This window comes from Camelus bactrianus, chromosome 16, assembly GCF_048773025.1.
Source record: "Camelus bactrianus isolate YW-2024 breed Bactrian camel chromosome 16, ASM4877302v1, whole genome shotgun sequence".
Classification (NCBI taxonomy): Eukaryota; Metazoa; Chordata; class Mammalia; order Artiodactyla; family Camelidae; genus Camelus; species Camelus bactrianus.
The window spans coordinates 59,156,328-59,172,582 of NC_133554.1; the positions used below are offsets into that span (position 1 = coordinate 59,156,328).

General features: G+C 58.4%; 2 protein-coding genes across 4 annotated transcripts; one reads left to right on the forward strand and one right to left on the reverse strand.

Annotated features, from left to right (window-relative positions):
- The first annotated feature begins 9 nt into the window (after positions 1-9).
- On the forward strand, positions 10-8,505 carry CCDC137 (coiled-coil domain containing 137). 2 transcript variants are annotated; one of them, XM_074343984.1, is made up of 7 exons: positions 10-209; positions 568-701; positions 2,082-2,304; positions 3,694-3,776; positions 3,917-3,996; positions 4,116-4,372; positions 6,312-8,505. In XM_074343984.1, coding segments are annotated over exons 1-7 (915 nt in total). In that variant the 5' UTR covers positions 10-72; the 3' UTR covers positions 6,313-8,505. The 2 variants fall into 2 exon arrangements, with proteins under 2 accessions (XP_074200085.1, XP_074200084.1); XM_074343983.1 differs by having other exon boundaries at positions 11-209; positions 4,116-8,505.
- Positions 8,506-13,362: 4,857 nt separating this feature from the next.
- ARL16 (ARF like GTPase 16) lies at positions 13,363-16,198 on the reverse strand. 2 transcript variants are annotated; one of them, XM_074343994.1, is made up of 5 exons: positions 15,866-16,198; positions 15,323-15,436; positions 14,915-14,992; positions 14,665-14,780; positions 13,363-14,528 (listed from the first exon to the last, which is right to left on the reverse strand). In XM_074343994.1, the coding sequence occupies exons 1-5, from the start codon at positions 16,181-16,183 to the stop codon at positions 14,357-14,359; spliced, it is 798 nt and encodes a 265-aa protein (XP_074200095.1). In that variant the 5' UTR covers positions 16,184-16,198; the 3' UTR covers positions 13,363-14,356. The 2 variants fall into 2 exon arrangements, with proteins under 2 accessions (XP_074200095.1, XP_074200096.1); XM_074343995.1 differs by lacking the exon at positions 14,915-14,992.
- Positions 16,199-16,255: the final 57 nt, after the last annotated feature.

Here is a 16,255-nt window from a genome sequence, read left to right on the forward strand (position 1 = left end):
GAAGCGGAAGTGACGGGGGCCGGGCGGGACTGTGCGGGAGTGCGGAAGTGGCTTCGCCGCGGGGTGTCGGGCATGGAAATGGCGCGAGCCCGGCGCGAAGCGGCGGCGCCCGCCGGGACGGCGGGGCATGGGACCCGGGGGCGACGGCAGGGCCGGCTGCAGCAGCAGCTGGGGAAGCGACGCTCGGCGCCGCGGCCGGGGCCGCGCAGGTGGGTGCAGGTCTCAGCGCACTGAAGACTCCCCGGGGCCTTTCCCGCGGCCGGCGGCAGCCGGGTGAGCGGAGGTGCGAGGGAGTCTACGGGGTGGCGCTTGCCACCTTCCAGGTGCCGTCAGTGCCGTCCTGGACGAGGTCCGGGAGCGCCTCGCCCAGGGTCCTGCGAGGAACCAGTTCAGGGACAGCCTCCGGGCTGGTGAGGACGAGAGCAGAGGTCGTGCTCCTTTGACCCGCACGCACCACAGCGGCCAGGGTGGCCTGTGAAGTTTCTTTGTCTAGGCCCAGCTTCGGCTTCTCTGGTTCTGCTTTTGCTTGACTTGGGATGTGTCTCACCCTCGTGTTCTCCTTCCCAGCGAAGAGAAGAAGAAAGTGGATTGCAAACCCAAGAACCAGGACGAACAGGAAATCCCTTTCCGGCTCCGGGAGATTATGAGGATCCGCCAGGAGATGAAAAACCCCATCAGTAACAAGAAGAGGAAGAAAGAGGGTAATGTTCAGGCCCGTGCCGGGGGTAATAAAGCCTTATGTGTTCGAATCCATTTAATTGCCCAAGTGTTCAACGGCATTTCAGGCAGAGGAATTCGGCCAGGCCCCAGCAATCCGAGGAGCCTGCGGAGGACTGAGGGAAGGCTGGTGTCAGGGCTGGCGGCAGGTGGCAGTGTGGTTTCAGGTCAGGCTCCAAAAGGAGCCCCTGGCCTCATGGGCAGAGGTGGGAGTGTTGACTCCCCTCCCCTCTCCTTCCCAGGAGTGCTGGAGAGCCATCAGAGGGGATGGTAGATTCAGACTTAGTAGAAAAAAAAAAAAAAAATCGCTGTGTAACAAGTGAGGGAGTGAGGTTGGACACTGCAGGTCGATGAGGCTCTTGCAAGTGAGAAATGGTGGTCCCATGGACCAGAGGGCAGAAACGATGGTGGAGAGAAGTGGATGGTTTCCAGAGGTTATGGAGGGAATTGAGCAGACGCCCTGAGAAGTGCCCCCTTCCCCCAAGGCCAGGCAGGGTGCCCACCTGTCGGCCTCTGCCAGGGGTAACACCCTGGCTGCTGCGGAATGGAGTCCAGCGTGTTTGCGTTTTGTGTACATGTATAGGTGTTTGTTTTCCCAAATGTAGGGCTGATTTTGCAACAGTGGGGTTTTGTAATGTCTCTGTAAACCTTAGGCTTTCCGTTGAGGGTTAGATGGCTGCCAAAGGGATAGTGAAATGAAGAGTTGAGGACGGGGAGGGATAGAGGAGGTCGCTGGCCCAGGTGGGAGGGGGACATTCTGAATCGCACTCTACTGAATCAGCCCTTTTCCTGGTTAAGTTACTTAAAAGATAAAGGCTTACACACTTGGTAAAATTAAACAGTTCTGAGCGGTATGAGGTGAGGGGTAGCCTCCGGCCCTGTCTCTGAGTCTTGCTCCCTCCCCGTCTGTCGTCTTGTGAGCCGTCCCAGAGGAAATAGTGTGTGTATTTTCACACATTCACTGTGTAAAAGCTGCACCTTAGTTCTGTGCGTTGTTTGGTGTCCTGGGTTTTCGCTTCCAGTGGATTTTGTAGATCCCTCCACATCCCTTCCCCAGCTCTGCCCTGCTCCTTGGCAGCGGAGCGGTGACGTCTCTGGGTGAACACGGGAATTCACTCATTCAGCCACCTATTGATGAACACTTAGGTTGTTTCTTGCTTCCTTTTCCAGCCGAGCTGCGGGGGACACCTATGGCCTGTCGGGGGCCCCGGGCTGGCGGCTCGGATGCTTTTTAGCTCCCTCTTGAGCCTAGTCTGCCCTTCCTGTCGCCCCGGGAGGGGAGGTGAGCCTGGGCAGCCAGCCTGGCACCACCTGCTCCCTCCTCCCCTACGACCCGCCCTTCTGAAGTCTCCCTGTGTCCTCAGCCCAGGTGGCCTTTAGGAAGACGTTGGAGAAGGAAGCAAAGGGAGAGGAGCCGGACATCGCCGTCCCGAAGTTCACGCAGAGGAAGTGGGAGTCCGACGGCGCCTACGTGCGGCGCATGGAGCAGGAGGCCCAGCACGTGCTGTTCCTCAGCAAGAACCAGGCCAGCCGGCAGCCCGAGGCGCGGGCAGCTCCCCGGAAGGAGAAGTCAGAGCGGAAGAAGGCGTGAGTGGGGCTGGAGAGGTTGGGGGTCCAGCCGCGTGCACGACTGTCTCCTGCAGTGACAGCATCTTGTTGTGGGTGGGCACCCTTCTCCACCACGTGATTCAGGGAAAGCACAGACCTGGCAGTCAGCAGCGTTTCTCTCTGCACGGGACCTGCTTAACCTCAGCTCCAGCAAGGCTCTGAACCCACGGAACTCCAAAGGCCTGGTTTTGTCTGTGCCTTTCTCTGGAAAGCATCAGGGGTCTACGAGCTGAGAGAGGCCGAGGGCTGCTGTCCACGCAGGCCGGGTACAGGGAACCAGTAGCAGGTGGGGCTTGGTGCCCTCCCGGGAGGGCCTGCTGGCCGCTGGGGGATGTCGGTTTCCAGGGTTCACGTTTCACCTTAAAGAGCGTTGAAAGCCTATAGCTGTGTCATGTGCACACGTTCTGTGACCTCTCAGACTCGGCTGGTGGGAGAAGTGGAGACACTGGCACCTGCACCTGGGGGCTCACGGAGGTCGGAACCAGGAGGAAGCCCTCCGCGAGCTGCAGCTCCCCGGCCCACCTCTGCCCTCAACCCAGTCTCCACCTCCCTGAGCCTGCGGGTGGTGGCTGGGGTGGTGGTCTCAGCAAACAAGTGCTTTTGGAGATGCATTTTTATCTTTTCTGCAACATTTTTTCCTCTTTTTTTGTGATGGAGGTACCCGGGATTGAGCCCAGGATTGCCTGCATGTTACACGTGTGCTCTGCCACTGAGTTGTTACCCGCCCCCCACTCACTGCAACTTTTGACATGAACCAGACCAAGCTTTCACCAGAAATTTCTGTAAAACTTGTGAACATTGGATTGTTTTCAGCTTTGTGGATTCTCCCTGTGTCTGAATCATACGTGTAGTCACATTAGCCAATGAAAACTCCAGCACAGCAGACGCATCCCGGGTACCACCCAAAGCCACAGTGATCTCCAAAACTGTCATTGAACGTTGATTCCAGTCACATTAAGGGGCCATATCACATGTGCCACGTGCGGGGGCCCTTTAGACGCAGCAACACAGGTGACACTGGAGCAGGGGCCATCTTATGCACTGGGCAGCATTCCTGGCCTCCACCTGTGGGGGGCCAGGAGTCCCTCTCCAACCCCCTGCTTTGTGACACCCCAAAATGTCTCCAGACATTATCAGATGGGCCCTGGGGACATAGTTGTCCCCACTGAGGATTCCTGACTTGGAACCTTGGAGGGTCCTGCTGGGTTCAGTGCCCTCTCTGTGGGTTGTGGGGTGGTAGTGGGATGGGCTTTGGAGGCAGCCACCTGGGCTCTGCTGTGGGGCGTCCCTTGTGGGCAGGGGTGATCTCTGCCTCCTCCTGAGTCCAGTGAGATGAGAGGAGTGTGAACAGCCCTGCTCTCTTCCCAGGTTCCAGAAGCGGCGGCTGGAGAAGGCCCGGCAGAGGAGGGAGGAAAAGGCCGCAGAGAGGCTGGAGCAGGAGCTGCTCCAAGGTGCTCTTCCCGAGGCAATAGTCAGCCCTGGTTCTGGGGGCCGGGGTGGGGCGCAGGTGCCTGTGTCTCCCCGGGGTTGGTGGCTGGGCAGACAGTGGCGCCGGGTGCCAGGACTGCAGTGGTTGTCTCTGCCCCTCCAGATATGGTGAAGTTTGGTGAGGTCGTGCTGCAGCCCCCAGAGCTGACTGCCAAGCCCAGGATGAGCATGAGCAGGGGCCAGGTAAGCAGGGGCGGGGTGCTGGCCTGTTTGCCCCCTAGTGCTGCGTGGCCCAGGGCACAGGACCTGGGCCGCATTGTCCCTGGGCTCAGGGCCTTTGCTGTCTCCCCTCCCTCCTGCAGCTGTGCCTCCACCTCCCTGGCTCTGCTTCTCAGCCTGGCGGGAGAGTGCTGATGCTGGAGAAGTCCCTGAGCCCTGGCACCGCGTCCCAGCCCCAGAGCACCTCGCCAGCCCGGCAGCGGATCGTCGTGCAGGAGCGAGAGCGGGCCGTGCAGGCCTACAGGGCGCTAAAGCGGCTGCAGCGGCAGCAGCAGGGGCCTCAGCCATCGGGGTCGCCCCGGCCCGCTTCCAGGAAGACGCCAGAGGCACGCCTGCGGTGGTGAGGGGCCAGAGCTGCTGCCCCTGGGTCGGGCGAGACGGGCAGGTGCCTGTGGTCGAGTGTCCGTTCCCTGGAACACATCCTGGCCCTCAAGCTGGGGAGAGGGCTCCTGTTTTTTTCTCCGTAAAGATTCCTATTTCGTGAGTGACCATCTGTCAGGCCCATGTCTCACATCGGGTGTTGTGTGTCCCCTGAGCCCCTGTAGGTGGGGACGGTGCCGAGGCGGGATGTAGCCAGCATCGTTCCCCTGAGCCTAGCGTCGCTCACAGCTTTGTTCTGAACACACAGGTCCAGGCTGAGACAACCCAGGGCCGCTTTAGGGAGCGCTAGTCCCACAGTCCTGTCCCTTAAACGCCAGTTAGCTGTAGGCACTGCTGACGCAGGCTGACTAAATCAGCAGCTGAGGCTCTGCTGGACTTGGCAGAGCAGCTGGCCTAGGGCCGGGCCAGGCAGGCAGCGTGCACGCACGGGGCTGGGGCAGCACCTGCCCCGCCTCCACCTGCTCACAGGCGCTGCCGTCACAGCCCCTGCGGAGGCAGCTGGAGCCACACCAGCTTCTGTTCCGTGTGGAGACTGACGCCAGCCACACCGAGGTCTGGGGAGGGTGGCGGGCCCGTCCGCGAGGACGGGAACCCGGCCTGGGACTCCCTGTGGTTGGAGGGCCACGTGAGGCCCTGCCAAGGGCAAGGCCTGCTGAGGTGTGCTTCTCCCCCTGATGCCAGAGGAGGGCGCGCCTGGGCTCAGCATCCTGCCCAGATGTGGGTGCCGGCAAGAGAGCAGAGGTGAGGCTTTCAGGCAGTCCAGCATCGAGGGATGGAGTTGGGCTGTGCTTAACCCCGCTGGAGAAGAACAGCCCCCGGGCTCCCTCCCCGCTCGCAACAGCTCGGGCTCCTCCGGCTGGCAGAGGGGCGCAGACAGCTGGGTCAGGGCCAGGCCACGGCGCTGGCCGGGGCAGCCCTGCGTGATGAGTGTGGAGCTCTGTGGGCTCTTACCCTTCCCCGAGTTTGCGTTCTATGCAGTGGAGTTTATTTTCTAATTCAAAGATTTAATTGTGAAGCGGTGCCTAGAATCAGGACCGTCGCCCTCTCAGGGGTGTATTTCCTGGTGGCAGGTGGTCCTGGCCCCTGCCTGGGGTGGCCAGGCGCTGGCTACCATGCAGTGCCCAGGACTCGCCCCCGTCACGTGGCAGCTGGGGTGGGCGGCACGCCTCTTGCTTGGTGCTGGCATCCTTTTTAGGGCTCCAAGGTGGGCAGGGCAGCCAGAGCAAGGGGTGAGGGGGGTCGCTGAGAAACGCCTCTGCTTCCTGGACGCGTTGCAGGTGTGCTGTGGTTGTGGGGGTGAGGAAGCAGGTTTTGGTGAGGGAAGTTTGCCTCTGGTTACGTGAAATAGGGGAATTATGTCACCTCAGGCCCCTGCGAGAGTGTCCCTAAAACTGGCCAGCTCAGCCCAGGCTGGCTTTTCCATTGGAGACGTCACCAGGCCAGGGTCACCCTTCAGAGCTGGACCCCAGGCTGGATGTCACCGCTCAGAAATGGAGCCCAGACTAGGGTTACTCCGAGACAGAGCCCAGGTGGGATCAACCATTCACGACGCCCAGCCCAGATTAACGGTGTTGACCTTAAAAATTAAATGAGCTCTTCAGCGAAAATGAGTCTGTTTGGAATGAGAGAAATTGCAGTTTGGAACAAGCAAACTGGCAAGTTGAAGACAAAGGGAGGGTCAGCCTTTATTAGGTTTTTGGAGGAAGTTGGAGGGCTGTGGCGGTTTTCCATCAGCTACAGTCAGCGGGCAGCTTGTTGCTGGCTTGAAGGAAATCTTTTTTGCTGCTGGGTCTGTGAGCTGTGGCGAGGGGTGCCAGAGCCCTCCCTTCGAGGCTTCCCGACCCCATTCTGATTTAACTTTCCTTTGTTCATTTCCACATTGCTCCCCTTGGATCAAGATATTTCTTGGAGAGCATCCCTGATCAGTTTTAGTAGAACTGAGTTTCGTCCCTCAGCGCCAGCCAGGAAGGACCTTTCCTGGATGGCATGTCCCACGTCAGAGGGAAGCGCATGGTGATTGGAAGCCACATGAAGCCACGTTTGAGTAACAAGGAAGGCAGAAAGGGGGCTTTCAGCAACTTTCACTCTGAAAGTCCTGCCTTGTGAAGGTCCAGGCATCAGCAGCCATCTGAGGGCATCGAGCCGGCACTCTCTTCAGCGTGTCCTTTCTGCAGGGGGTTGAGAAGCAACAGGTACAAATTTTAAAATAACTGGGCAAAGCAGAATGAAAAGTAATAGGACACCCAATTTGTGTGATGGTTCCAAACCGTGGCGCTGGACCTGAAGGTAGCCAGCTGGACGAATCACGGGACCAGGGAGAGTCATCTTGTGTAACTGGGTTTCTGCTTCTCCAAAGGTGTTTGTCCGGGTGGTGTTTGCGATCTCGCAAATGCCCCCTTGTTCGGCAGGCAGGAAGTCGGGCTGCGTGGGTGTCTGAAACTGCGTCAGCCAGTGAGTCGGGTGCAGGTTGTTGGCTGCAGAGCTCCCTGACGCTAGGGGGAGATTTCTGATGTGCTCATTGGCGCTTACTCTGACCCAAGCGGGAAAGGCCAGCTGGGTTTTGATGAGAACTGGCCAAACGACATAGACTTGAAACACTTGACCGATACAGTGCGTTTCCTGACAGCTCTGAAGCTCAGGGAGTGTTCCTTTCCCGTGGGATCTTAGCCACGGAGGCGGCAGTGGCCTGTCTCTGGAAAAGCTTCAGATGGAAAAGCGTTCAGTGAGAAAACACGCCAACCATTGCCAAGACATGCTTATACCCACGGGATGGTGGGCAGCTCTGTGAAACCCACTTGCCAAACCTCAAATGGCCCACCGGGCAATTTGGAGTGCCTGGGAGGGAGCAGTGTGGACTGTTTTTCTGGATTGTATTTTGGAAACATGACACCAACCCTGGATCCAACAATGCTGCATGATGTTTATCTGATGTCATCTGCTGAGAATCCATTACTTGGGAAAGCAGCATGGACGTCTGCACACTGGTGCTGAAATTCACAGCAGCAGCGTGTCCACCTGCCCCTCATGTCCCCCGCAGTCTGGGCAGGAGGGCATGGCCTGTTCGCCCTGTGGGAAGGGCACCGAGCATCGCCGATCCAGGCTCTTTGTCCGTGGCTTGCCGAGCTTGGTTGGAGATCCAGCTGCTGGCATCGTCTCTGTGCCCCGAGGCAGGGCCGTTGTATAGTAGTGGGGCTGAGCCCTGAGAGTGGCATCAGGACCTACAGAGACGGAGAGAAATTCATCCCCAGTCTGGAGGGTTGTTTCTCAGCGCCAATGAAGAGGGGAGCTTGGAAAAGCTCCTCATTCCTTGGAGTCCCGGCCCTGGGAGGTGGGAGGACATTGGGTGACTGAAGGTGCCTGCAGCGTCCTGGGTTCTAGCAGTCTTTCTCCCAGTGTGCTGGCCTCGTACAGCAGTGACAGGCTGGGAGAACTGCTGAGGTGACTCTGGGGAAGCTGGATATTTTCTTGGAATCATCTGGAGTGCAGGCTAATTGGTGTGCCAGAATAGCTAAGTCTGGAGTGCGCCTAGTTTTCCGTTCTGTTCTGATCCTTGTTAATGAACGTGGAGTTGAAGGCTGCCCTGGTGGGTTCCACATCCACTGGGAGACCAGAATTCTGAAAAACAGTCGAGTTGGCCTGTGATATTGTGATGTATAGTAGGTATATATTTGGTTTTCATCCCCATTTCTGGCCTAGAGCTCCTAAAACCCCTGGAATTTTCTGTGATGGGAGCAACAAAGGTGTCTCTTGTTGGGTGAATGGGTTGCTTTTGGACTCCACCTAAGGATGGGGGCTGGCTGCCAGGAGGACCAACCAGGTGATTAGAGGGTCTGAACTTTCCAGTCCCAGCTTCTCCCCACCACCCAGCCTCCAGGGAGGGGAGAGGGCCTGGAGGTCGGATTAGTGGTTTACTCAATCGTAAGACCCTAAAGGACAGGGTTTGGAGAGCTCCGGGTTGGCGGACATGGAGGTCTGGGGAGAGGAGTGCACTGGAGAGGGCCTGGGGCTCTGCCCTGTTGCTGTGTGTTGCCCTGTGTATCCTTCCACCTGGCTGAGTCGTGCTCTGTAATAAACCAGGGATCTAGTAAGGAACACGCCTCCCTGAGTTCTGTGGGCTGCTCTAGCAAGTACATTTGACCTGAGGAGGGGTCGGGGGAAGCTGATTTGTGGCTGGTTTTTCAGCACAGGTAACACCTGACCCCATGGGGCACTGGGCGGAACAGGTCTCCCTGACGATGAAAGCTGTCCCCGACTTCTCATGGGTCATCAGCGACGTTACATGCTGTCAGCATTTACCCAACGCAGGGGGGCGGGGTGCCGCCAGAAACAGCCAACCCCAGGCCATGGGGGGCATCCTGTCCTGTGGGGAATCCTGGAAAGTACAAAATCTTGCCTGAGAACCAAAAAAGAAATACAAAAAATGAAATGAAAATAAAACCCTCAAGAGCCAACAAAACAAAAAATTAAATGTTCTTGAAATTTTTAAAGCCTATAACATTTGGCCTAGGAAAACTGATTTTAATGGGGGGGAGGTCAGTGGCCATAAAAGAAAAATCAGTAGAAACAATGACATACATGTTTGTGTTTCATATCCAAACATCACTCCCCTGTGGGTGCCACCTGCCACGGCCCAGGTGGAGCTGTTGGCAGACTTGTGTGCCGCCCAGGGGACTGGCTTTGTGATGCCCAGGATATTCAGCCACCAGACATGCCTGTTACCTGGGTCACAGTGTCAATGCTGTGTTTTAAGGGGCTCCTTTCACATGGTCAGCCCCTTTTTGTTGCAAAATGGAAGAACAGTTTGGGAAGCCTTAAGGAATTTGCTGTCTCAGCTTCCCCTCCTGGGTCTCACAGATGCTAATAAAAACAGGGCATTAATGAACAGGAGGATGGAGAGGCCCAGGGGAGAGTCCAGGGACTTGTCTCAACACAGTAGAAAACTTTACAGGGCTGTCGAGACATGAGACGGACAAAGCACGGAGAGGGGGCGGGAGGGCACGGGACTCGGGGCAGGGTGGGAATGTTTGGGCGGTTGTTAAGAAACGTGATGAATACAACAGACATTGACAGGGTTAAAGCAAAGCTTCTTATAGAGTGCTGCCTAGGCTGGGCAGCCAAAGGGGCCTTCTGCTGGCCCCCAACATTAAAGGGCCCCAAACAAGTCCACTCCGTTTACCCCATTTTGGAGAAATTTAAAGGCCAGAAGGCAGAGACTGCACTGAGAAACCCAACCAGCAGCCGCTTGGGGTGACAGTTAAGTCAATCAACCAAGGTGAAGCTTGTACCTGACTGGCTGGGGGACGTTCCCACACCTGGTCTTGTAAAACAGGGCGTGTAGCTCTGCCCTTCAGGACATGCTAAGTGGGGACCAGTGAGGCTGGCTCAGTAGGAGCTGGGGTGCTGGCCCTGGGCGGAGTCTGGACTGGGGCTCATGGCAAGAGCCCGTGAGCACCTGCCACGAGGGCTGCTGGGACCTTGGATGAGGGAGCTTCCACTCGGGGGGTGTCTGCTGCCTTGCTCCCTGACCCAAGTTAACGCCGCCCCGATGGCTGAAGGCTGTGAAACGATCTTCAACGCTGAGAAGGCTACAGTGTCTGGGACGGTGTCAGAGAAACGCTCTAACGGGGACAGCGGTGCTCAGAGCTGTCCCATGCACAGATGGCAGTGGACGTGGTTTACAGCAGCCCACGCCGGCCAGGGACTGCAGGCGGAGCCTCTTCGCCCGGGGCTGCCTGGATCTGCACAAGGTGATGCTGGGTTCTGCTGTCACTTGGACAGGGCCCTGTAGACAGTTCATTAAACTGTCTCAAATCACTGATATTTAAAAACTCGATTTTTTTTTTTTGCAGGGGGAAGGTAATTAGGTTTACTTATTTGATTTTGCAGTGGCAGTACTGGGGATTGAACCCAGGGCCTCAGACATTCTAGGCATGTGCTCTACCACTTGAGCTACACCCTCCCCGCTAAAACTCGATTTTTCTTTCACTCATTTTTAACAACCAAGTGAATTATCTTTAACATACTGTTACATACTTACATTTTACGTGAGTAACATATACAGATTTTATGTAAACGCTTTATATAAATAAGAGGACCCATCTACACGTCATAAGCATTTACGTTTCGTATACTTTTAAGCATCTGGGCATCTCTAAGTGAAGCCACACCCGGTGGCATCCAGGGCCTCAGGCAGGCCACAGAGAAAAGGCAGCCCACCGGCACCTGCACCCAGTTCAGTTTCCATCAGGAGACGGCAGAGCAGAGGCACAAAGCCTGACCCTCCACTTAAGAATGTGCTGGACTGCCTGTAACCAACCTCATGTCTTGGGTGAAGTGGTGGCTCGACAGTCATCTCTGCTCCCCGGAGGTCTGTCTCACCATGGGTGCTGGCGCAGCCCCCTCCTCTCGGCCTTGGCTGGCCCTCTGGACACAGGTTCTCTGCTGTGTACCTCCGGTCTGGATTCCTGCTCTGGCCACCCCTGCTATGGAAAACTGTGCTCCATGCCTGCTTGGCGTCTAGGGCCAGCAGGAGGCAGTCTTCGCTGACACCTGGGAGGCCCCTACTGCACCCCCAAACCAGTCTGGGAACTCCGTACTTGGAGATGTGAGTGCTGACCTCACGGGCCCTGTGGCACCCACGTGGAACTCGGGGTCCAGGGTGGGCTGTGTGGGCAAGTGTCCCAGGTGCTGCTCCCCTCCCACTGGAGGAAGTACCTGCCCCAGTGTCTTGGGGGGGGGTGTGCGTCGGGGATGACAGAGCCCCTGCCTCCTGGAGCCACGTCTCTGCTGCTCCTTCTTTGTTTAGATCCTGGCACTCTCTAGGCCCAGAGCCAAGACAGAAGCCCAACAACAGCAGAGCACCCCAACAGCAGGGGCAGGGACGTCCACCCTACTGGACACACCAGTCTACAAGGTGTGCCAATAAGTTGGGAGCCTGCTACTTCCTATATGAGGCTGTCTCTCAAGGTGGCCTGACCTGTGTGTCAGCCTCGGGGCCGGAGGGAAGGCAGCCCTCTCCCTGAGATGAGACACCCTTCTTTCTTGGTAGGAAACCGCTCTGACCACCGCGTCATTCTCAGGTGTCACTCTGCTGGAATCCGCTTGAAAACCCAGGGATGCTGAGGCGCAGGTGGGGGCGGTCCTGCGGGCACTCCCATCACTGGGGGGGCCCCTTGGAGCTGTCTCCCAGGCCCGCCCCTCCCCGTCCTTGGTGTCCCCCTGAGCTGTCTTGGCCGCTTCCTGGGCACCAGGCACAGCCCCCAGGAGCCTTGGTGCGGGGCGTGGGAGGTGGGGTTTGCGTGTCATCTGTGTGGCCCGTTAGTCTGAAGCAAGGCTTGGTGGGAACCAGAGCCCTGGCTGCCCCGGGGCTCGCCACCTGCTGCTGAACAGAGTGGGCATGGGGACAACCTGGTGGGCTGGCTGGGAGGGAAGTCGGTGGGAAGCAAGGCCTGCAGAAGGCTTGGCAGAAGGAAGGAGGGCTCAGGGCAGCCATGGTCCAGGAGCCAGCAGTTCCGGGCCTGCCCAGCCCCTGCGGTAACGAGCCGTTCAGGTGATCCTATGAACAAGGACACTGAGTCTGGGTGGGCCCCTCTGGTGGCCAACCTTGGGAGGTGAGGTGGAGGTCTAGTGGGACCCCAGCATTCAGAAGGTCACCTGCCACCGGGGCAGAGTGTGGGGTGTGTGCAGGTGGCAGGTCCTGCAGGGAGAGTGACCAGCCCTGCAACACGACGACAGTGAGAACTGTGGGCTCAGAGCCCAGGGAACAGACGTTCCGGCGGCTGGCACTCCCACCAGGCCAGGTATGGGGCGTCCCCGCCAGGGCTCCGATCACCACTCCGGCCTCACCGTGCAGCCCCACGCCCCGGGCTCCCGCTCAGCCAGCCGTCCTCGCCCCCAGATCGTGGGAAACCCGCTTGTTGGGTCCTTCAGGATGGCTGCGCCCAGACGGGCCCTCAGAGGACGTTTACTGCGACCGAGGGCTGCCTCTCACGGTGACTAGGGGAACGGGAGCCCAGACGGCGTGAGGTGTCCCCGTCTGTCCCCTCTGGGCCTGGACATCCCGCCTTGCAGTCAGGAGGGGGTGAGGCCACGGCACAGCCGCAGGGGTGGTCCTAGAGACCTGCGGTGCTGGGGCCCTGCGGCCGCGTGGGGTTGGTGAGAGCCACGCGCGCTTTCCGGAGGCCCCCTGAGGCCCCCCAGGGTTCGGCATTAGCTCCTCAGCAGTGCCACCTGCACCAGCCTCATTTCAGAGAATCCTGCTTTAAAACACACCCACACTGAAACAGAAGGTTAACTGGAGCCCGGCCCTGGCACTGGTCAACATGGTGGTACGGGTCAGGGGCTGGTGCTCCCAGAGCTGGTCCCGGGCTCCCGCTGGCGTTGACTGTGTCTGGGAGGCTCAGCCACAGCTGAGGGCGTTCTTGGAACACTTTAAGGTCTTGCCCAGGCTCTGCTTGGCGCCCTGGAATTGGGGATGTCTGGCAGCCAGTCACCGTGCATCCCCCGAAGTCTCCATGGATCAATCTCAGGAGGGAGACCGCTGGCACCCACAGCTGCTTGGTGGCACGCGGGACCACGGAGCAGGACGGGCGATTTGCACAGTGAGCCTGAGGCGGCGGCATGGGCCGTGGACAGCCAACAGGCAATCGGGAACCTTCCCAACCGGGAGGCCTTCCACTTCAGCTGGGGAGGAAGAGACTTGAGCCCATGTCACCCTGCAGCATGTGTAGGGCTTGCTTGGGCACCATTTACAACCTCTGCAGGAACAGAGCTCCCCCTGCAAAGGGGCCAGCTGGAAGCCATGAGGAGGATGAGGGCCAGGGCTGGGGGTCTGCACAGAGGGTGTGAGACAGCAGAGCCCTGAGTTCTTCACAGCCCACCGAGCCAGCCTGCCAGCTGAGGTGGAGAGGCTGTTGTACACAACTCACAACCACACTCAGAAGCAGAGGGTATCTTACAGGATCACAGCATGTTGAACAATGGCTTGAAAAGGTATATCCAAGTCATAACCCCCGGAAGACTCAAATGTGAGAAAAGGGTCTTTACATGTATAATTACGGATCCTGAGATGAGATCACTCTGGGCCCCAAATCCAATGACAGGCATCCTCATAAGAAGAGAGATGACCATGTGAAGACAGAGGCAAAGATTCAAGTCCTGCAAGCCACCAGCCAAAGACACCAAGCATCACCAGCAGCCACTGAAGCCAGAAGAGACAAGGAACGGATTCTCTCACGGAGCCCCCCACAGGAACCAAGCCTGCTGATACCTGCATTTCAGGCCAGCACTGTGACCCTAAGTTTATGCAGCTACAGCCACAGTTTGTGCTAATCCGTTACAGGGCCTAGGACACAAATGCATCGATAACTGGGTGTTTTGCTGCAAGTGGCCTCGGCTGAGACAAAAGGACACAGTGGAATCCTGGGGAACTGCGGCCCAAGGGCCTGGCCACGAGCTGGTCGGTACCTTCCACCACGGCTTCCCCACCATGGACTACCTGTGGGAACCCTGTGCCCTCCAGGCTCCTCTGGGTAATGAACATTTACTGTTTCCAGCTCAAAGCTTAGTTCTTGCTATAACACTTGATTCGTGTACCTCCTGTTGTCTGCAGGGATCCCACTGTCGGTGTATCTGAAACCCAACAGGCTGGAACTTGTACGGCAGTAGACAGAGCAGATCCCCTAGGGAGAGGGGGACAGACCCCAGTAGAACCGCCCCAGGATAGCAGCAGGACACAAGCCACTGGGCAGGCCTGTCCTCCTCTCTGAGTGCAGGAGCCAGAGGACAGTCAGCAGGCTCTGTGACCTGCGTGCACTCAGCACATCTCCTGGGGCTCACACTGGGCCATCCTGCCCTTATGGAAGCAAGAGACCGCAGAAGCCAGGCAGTGCCGCCTCTGCCTTCTTGCCATAGAGCAGGCCAGCCATGCTCCTCCGCCCTGCAGTCAACCGTTAGCTCTGTGGGTGTCCTGGAGCCAACGCAGCACTTCCGACAAGCCAGTGCCATTCCGGGCGCTGATTTCCACCGTGGTGATACTCTGCTTGGCACAAGCAACGAGGTCTGGGAGCCTGATCAACGACTTCATCTCCTCCGTGGTCATGTAACAGGGCAGGTCACTGGAGTGAGAGAAGTGCCCGGTCAGGGTGGGCTGCCAGGAGCCCACCCCAACCCCCCACAAGCCACCCTCCCAGCTGCCCCACGGGAGCTCCGCCCTGGGGCACCCTGCACCCCTCTTGGCTCATGGACATGCACATTTTATTGAACAGTATCAGAACTGATGCTTCTGCAAGCTCTTCTGCTGAAAGGAGACCCAGGAGCTGCACGCAGGAGGCAGACAGCTGTGTGGGGTTGGAGGCGTCCATCATGAACTGGGAAAGAGGAAGTGGAGATTAGGCTCCTGCAGCAGGCTCTCCTCTCCTGGAATCACAGGCCTGGCTGGGGACAGGCAGGAGCAGAGGGGAGCGACCCCTGCAGGAGGATGGCGTTGCTTGTTTGTTTGCACCTCCACGGAAGTCTCTCTACTCGTGGGGCCGTTACTTCTCCAAGGAAGGTTACTTCTCCTGGAATCTAGGGCACAGGTCTTGCCAGAATGGGACGAACCAGGGGAATATACAATTCAAACATAAAATGAAAAAACACAATCAGCGCAGCAAGGCAGTGAGTGGACATCACAGGTACCTACAGAGAATAAACACTGCCCTCAACAAGCCGTCCTGGAGCTTTTATGTTGGCTTGGGAGCAGGATCAGGCTGCAGCCCCAGAAGGAAGCAGCTCTAGCCTGGGCCCTGTTTCCTTGACTAGCACAGTCACCCAGGAACCCAAACTCTACCCCAAAAATAGAGAAATTGGGGATTAAATACTGGAATGGGGACATACTTCCCCAAAGGAAGTTCAAAAGAGAACGACTTACTAGAAGAGAACGACAGTTTCCATAGTAACTGGGCCAGATGGGGCCCATGCAACCCCCCAGCTCCCGGATGGTGATTTTGCTCTGGGCCACGATGTCCGTAAGGTTGGTGCCCACCTGTGGAAGAAACCAGGCTGCAGAGAGACCAACACAAGCGCTTTCCCGGGGAACTCCTGGATAGCAACGTGCCCAGCCTTTACACTGCGAGTTACCCTCATCTCGAGTTCGCAGGCCCTAGGGCAGAACCCGTGACAGAGGAGACCTAAAGATGCTCCCAGAAGTCCAGGACCCCACGACCGGGATTCGCCCTCTGCGGCCAGCAGCAAAAGCAGTCTGAACGGTGGTGAAAGGCGGGCGGCTCCGGATCCCCCGCGACTCTGTCCCGTCGGAGCCAAACTCCCTGCGGTGACATCCACCACCTCCCAAGGGCTGTGCTGAACACACCGACCGCCGGACTCCAGCTTCCACTTAAAAGAACCCAAAGCGCTTTCCTAACCGCATAGGGGGACTCACTTCTCCCAAAGCTGCAGAAGGGCGGGCACCTACCGTGGGCCGCGTCGGGGGAGGATCGCCCAGGTCGCCCTTCCCATCCCGGGAGCTCAGCTGTGCGAGGCGGTCAAGGACTCCGAGGCGGGCAGAGGAGGGAGCGCTGGCCCGACCCTGCCCCGGGCGTCCCCCGCCCCAGGTGGACCGTGGCCCCGACGCTTCCAGCCCCGGGCGGCCCCTGCCCCGCTCACCACCAGCGCCCCCGTACCCCCGGAGTCCCCCAGCCCCTATCCCGCCAGCCTGGCGCGGAAGGATAGTCTGCAGGCGTTTCACCAACAGCGTCTTGCCGACACCCGTGGCCCCGAGCAGGAGACACATCACCGCTCCCGGCTTCACCCGACACCCGTATCTAGGCGGCGCGACGACGCAAGGCCCGCCCTCAGCCCCGCT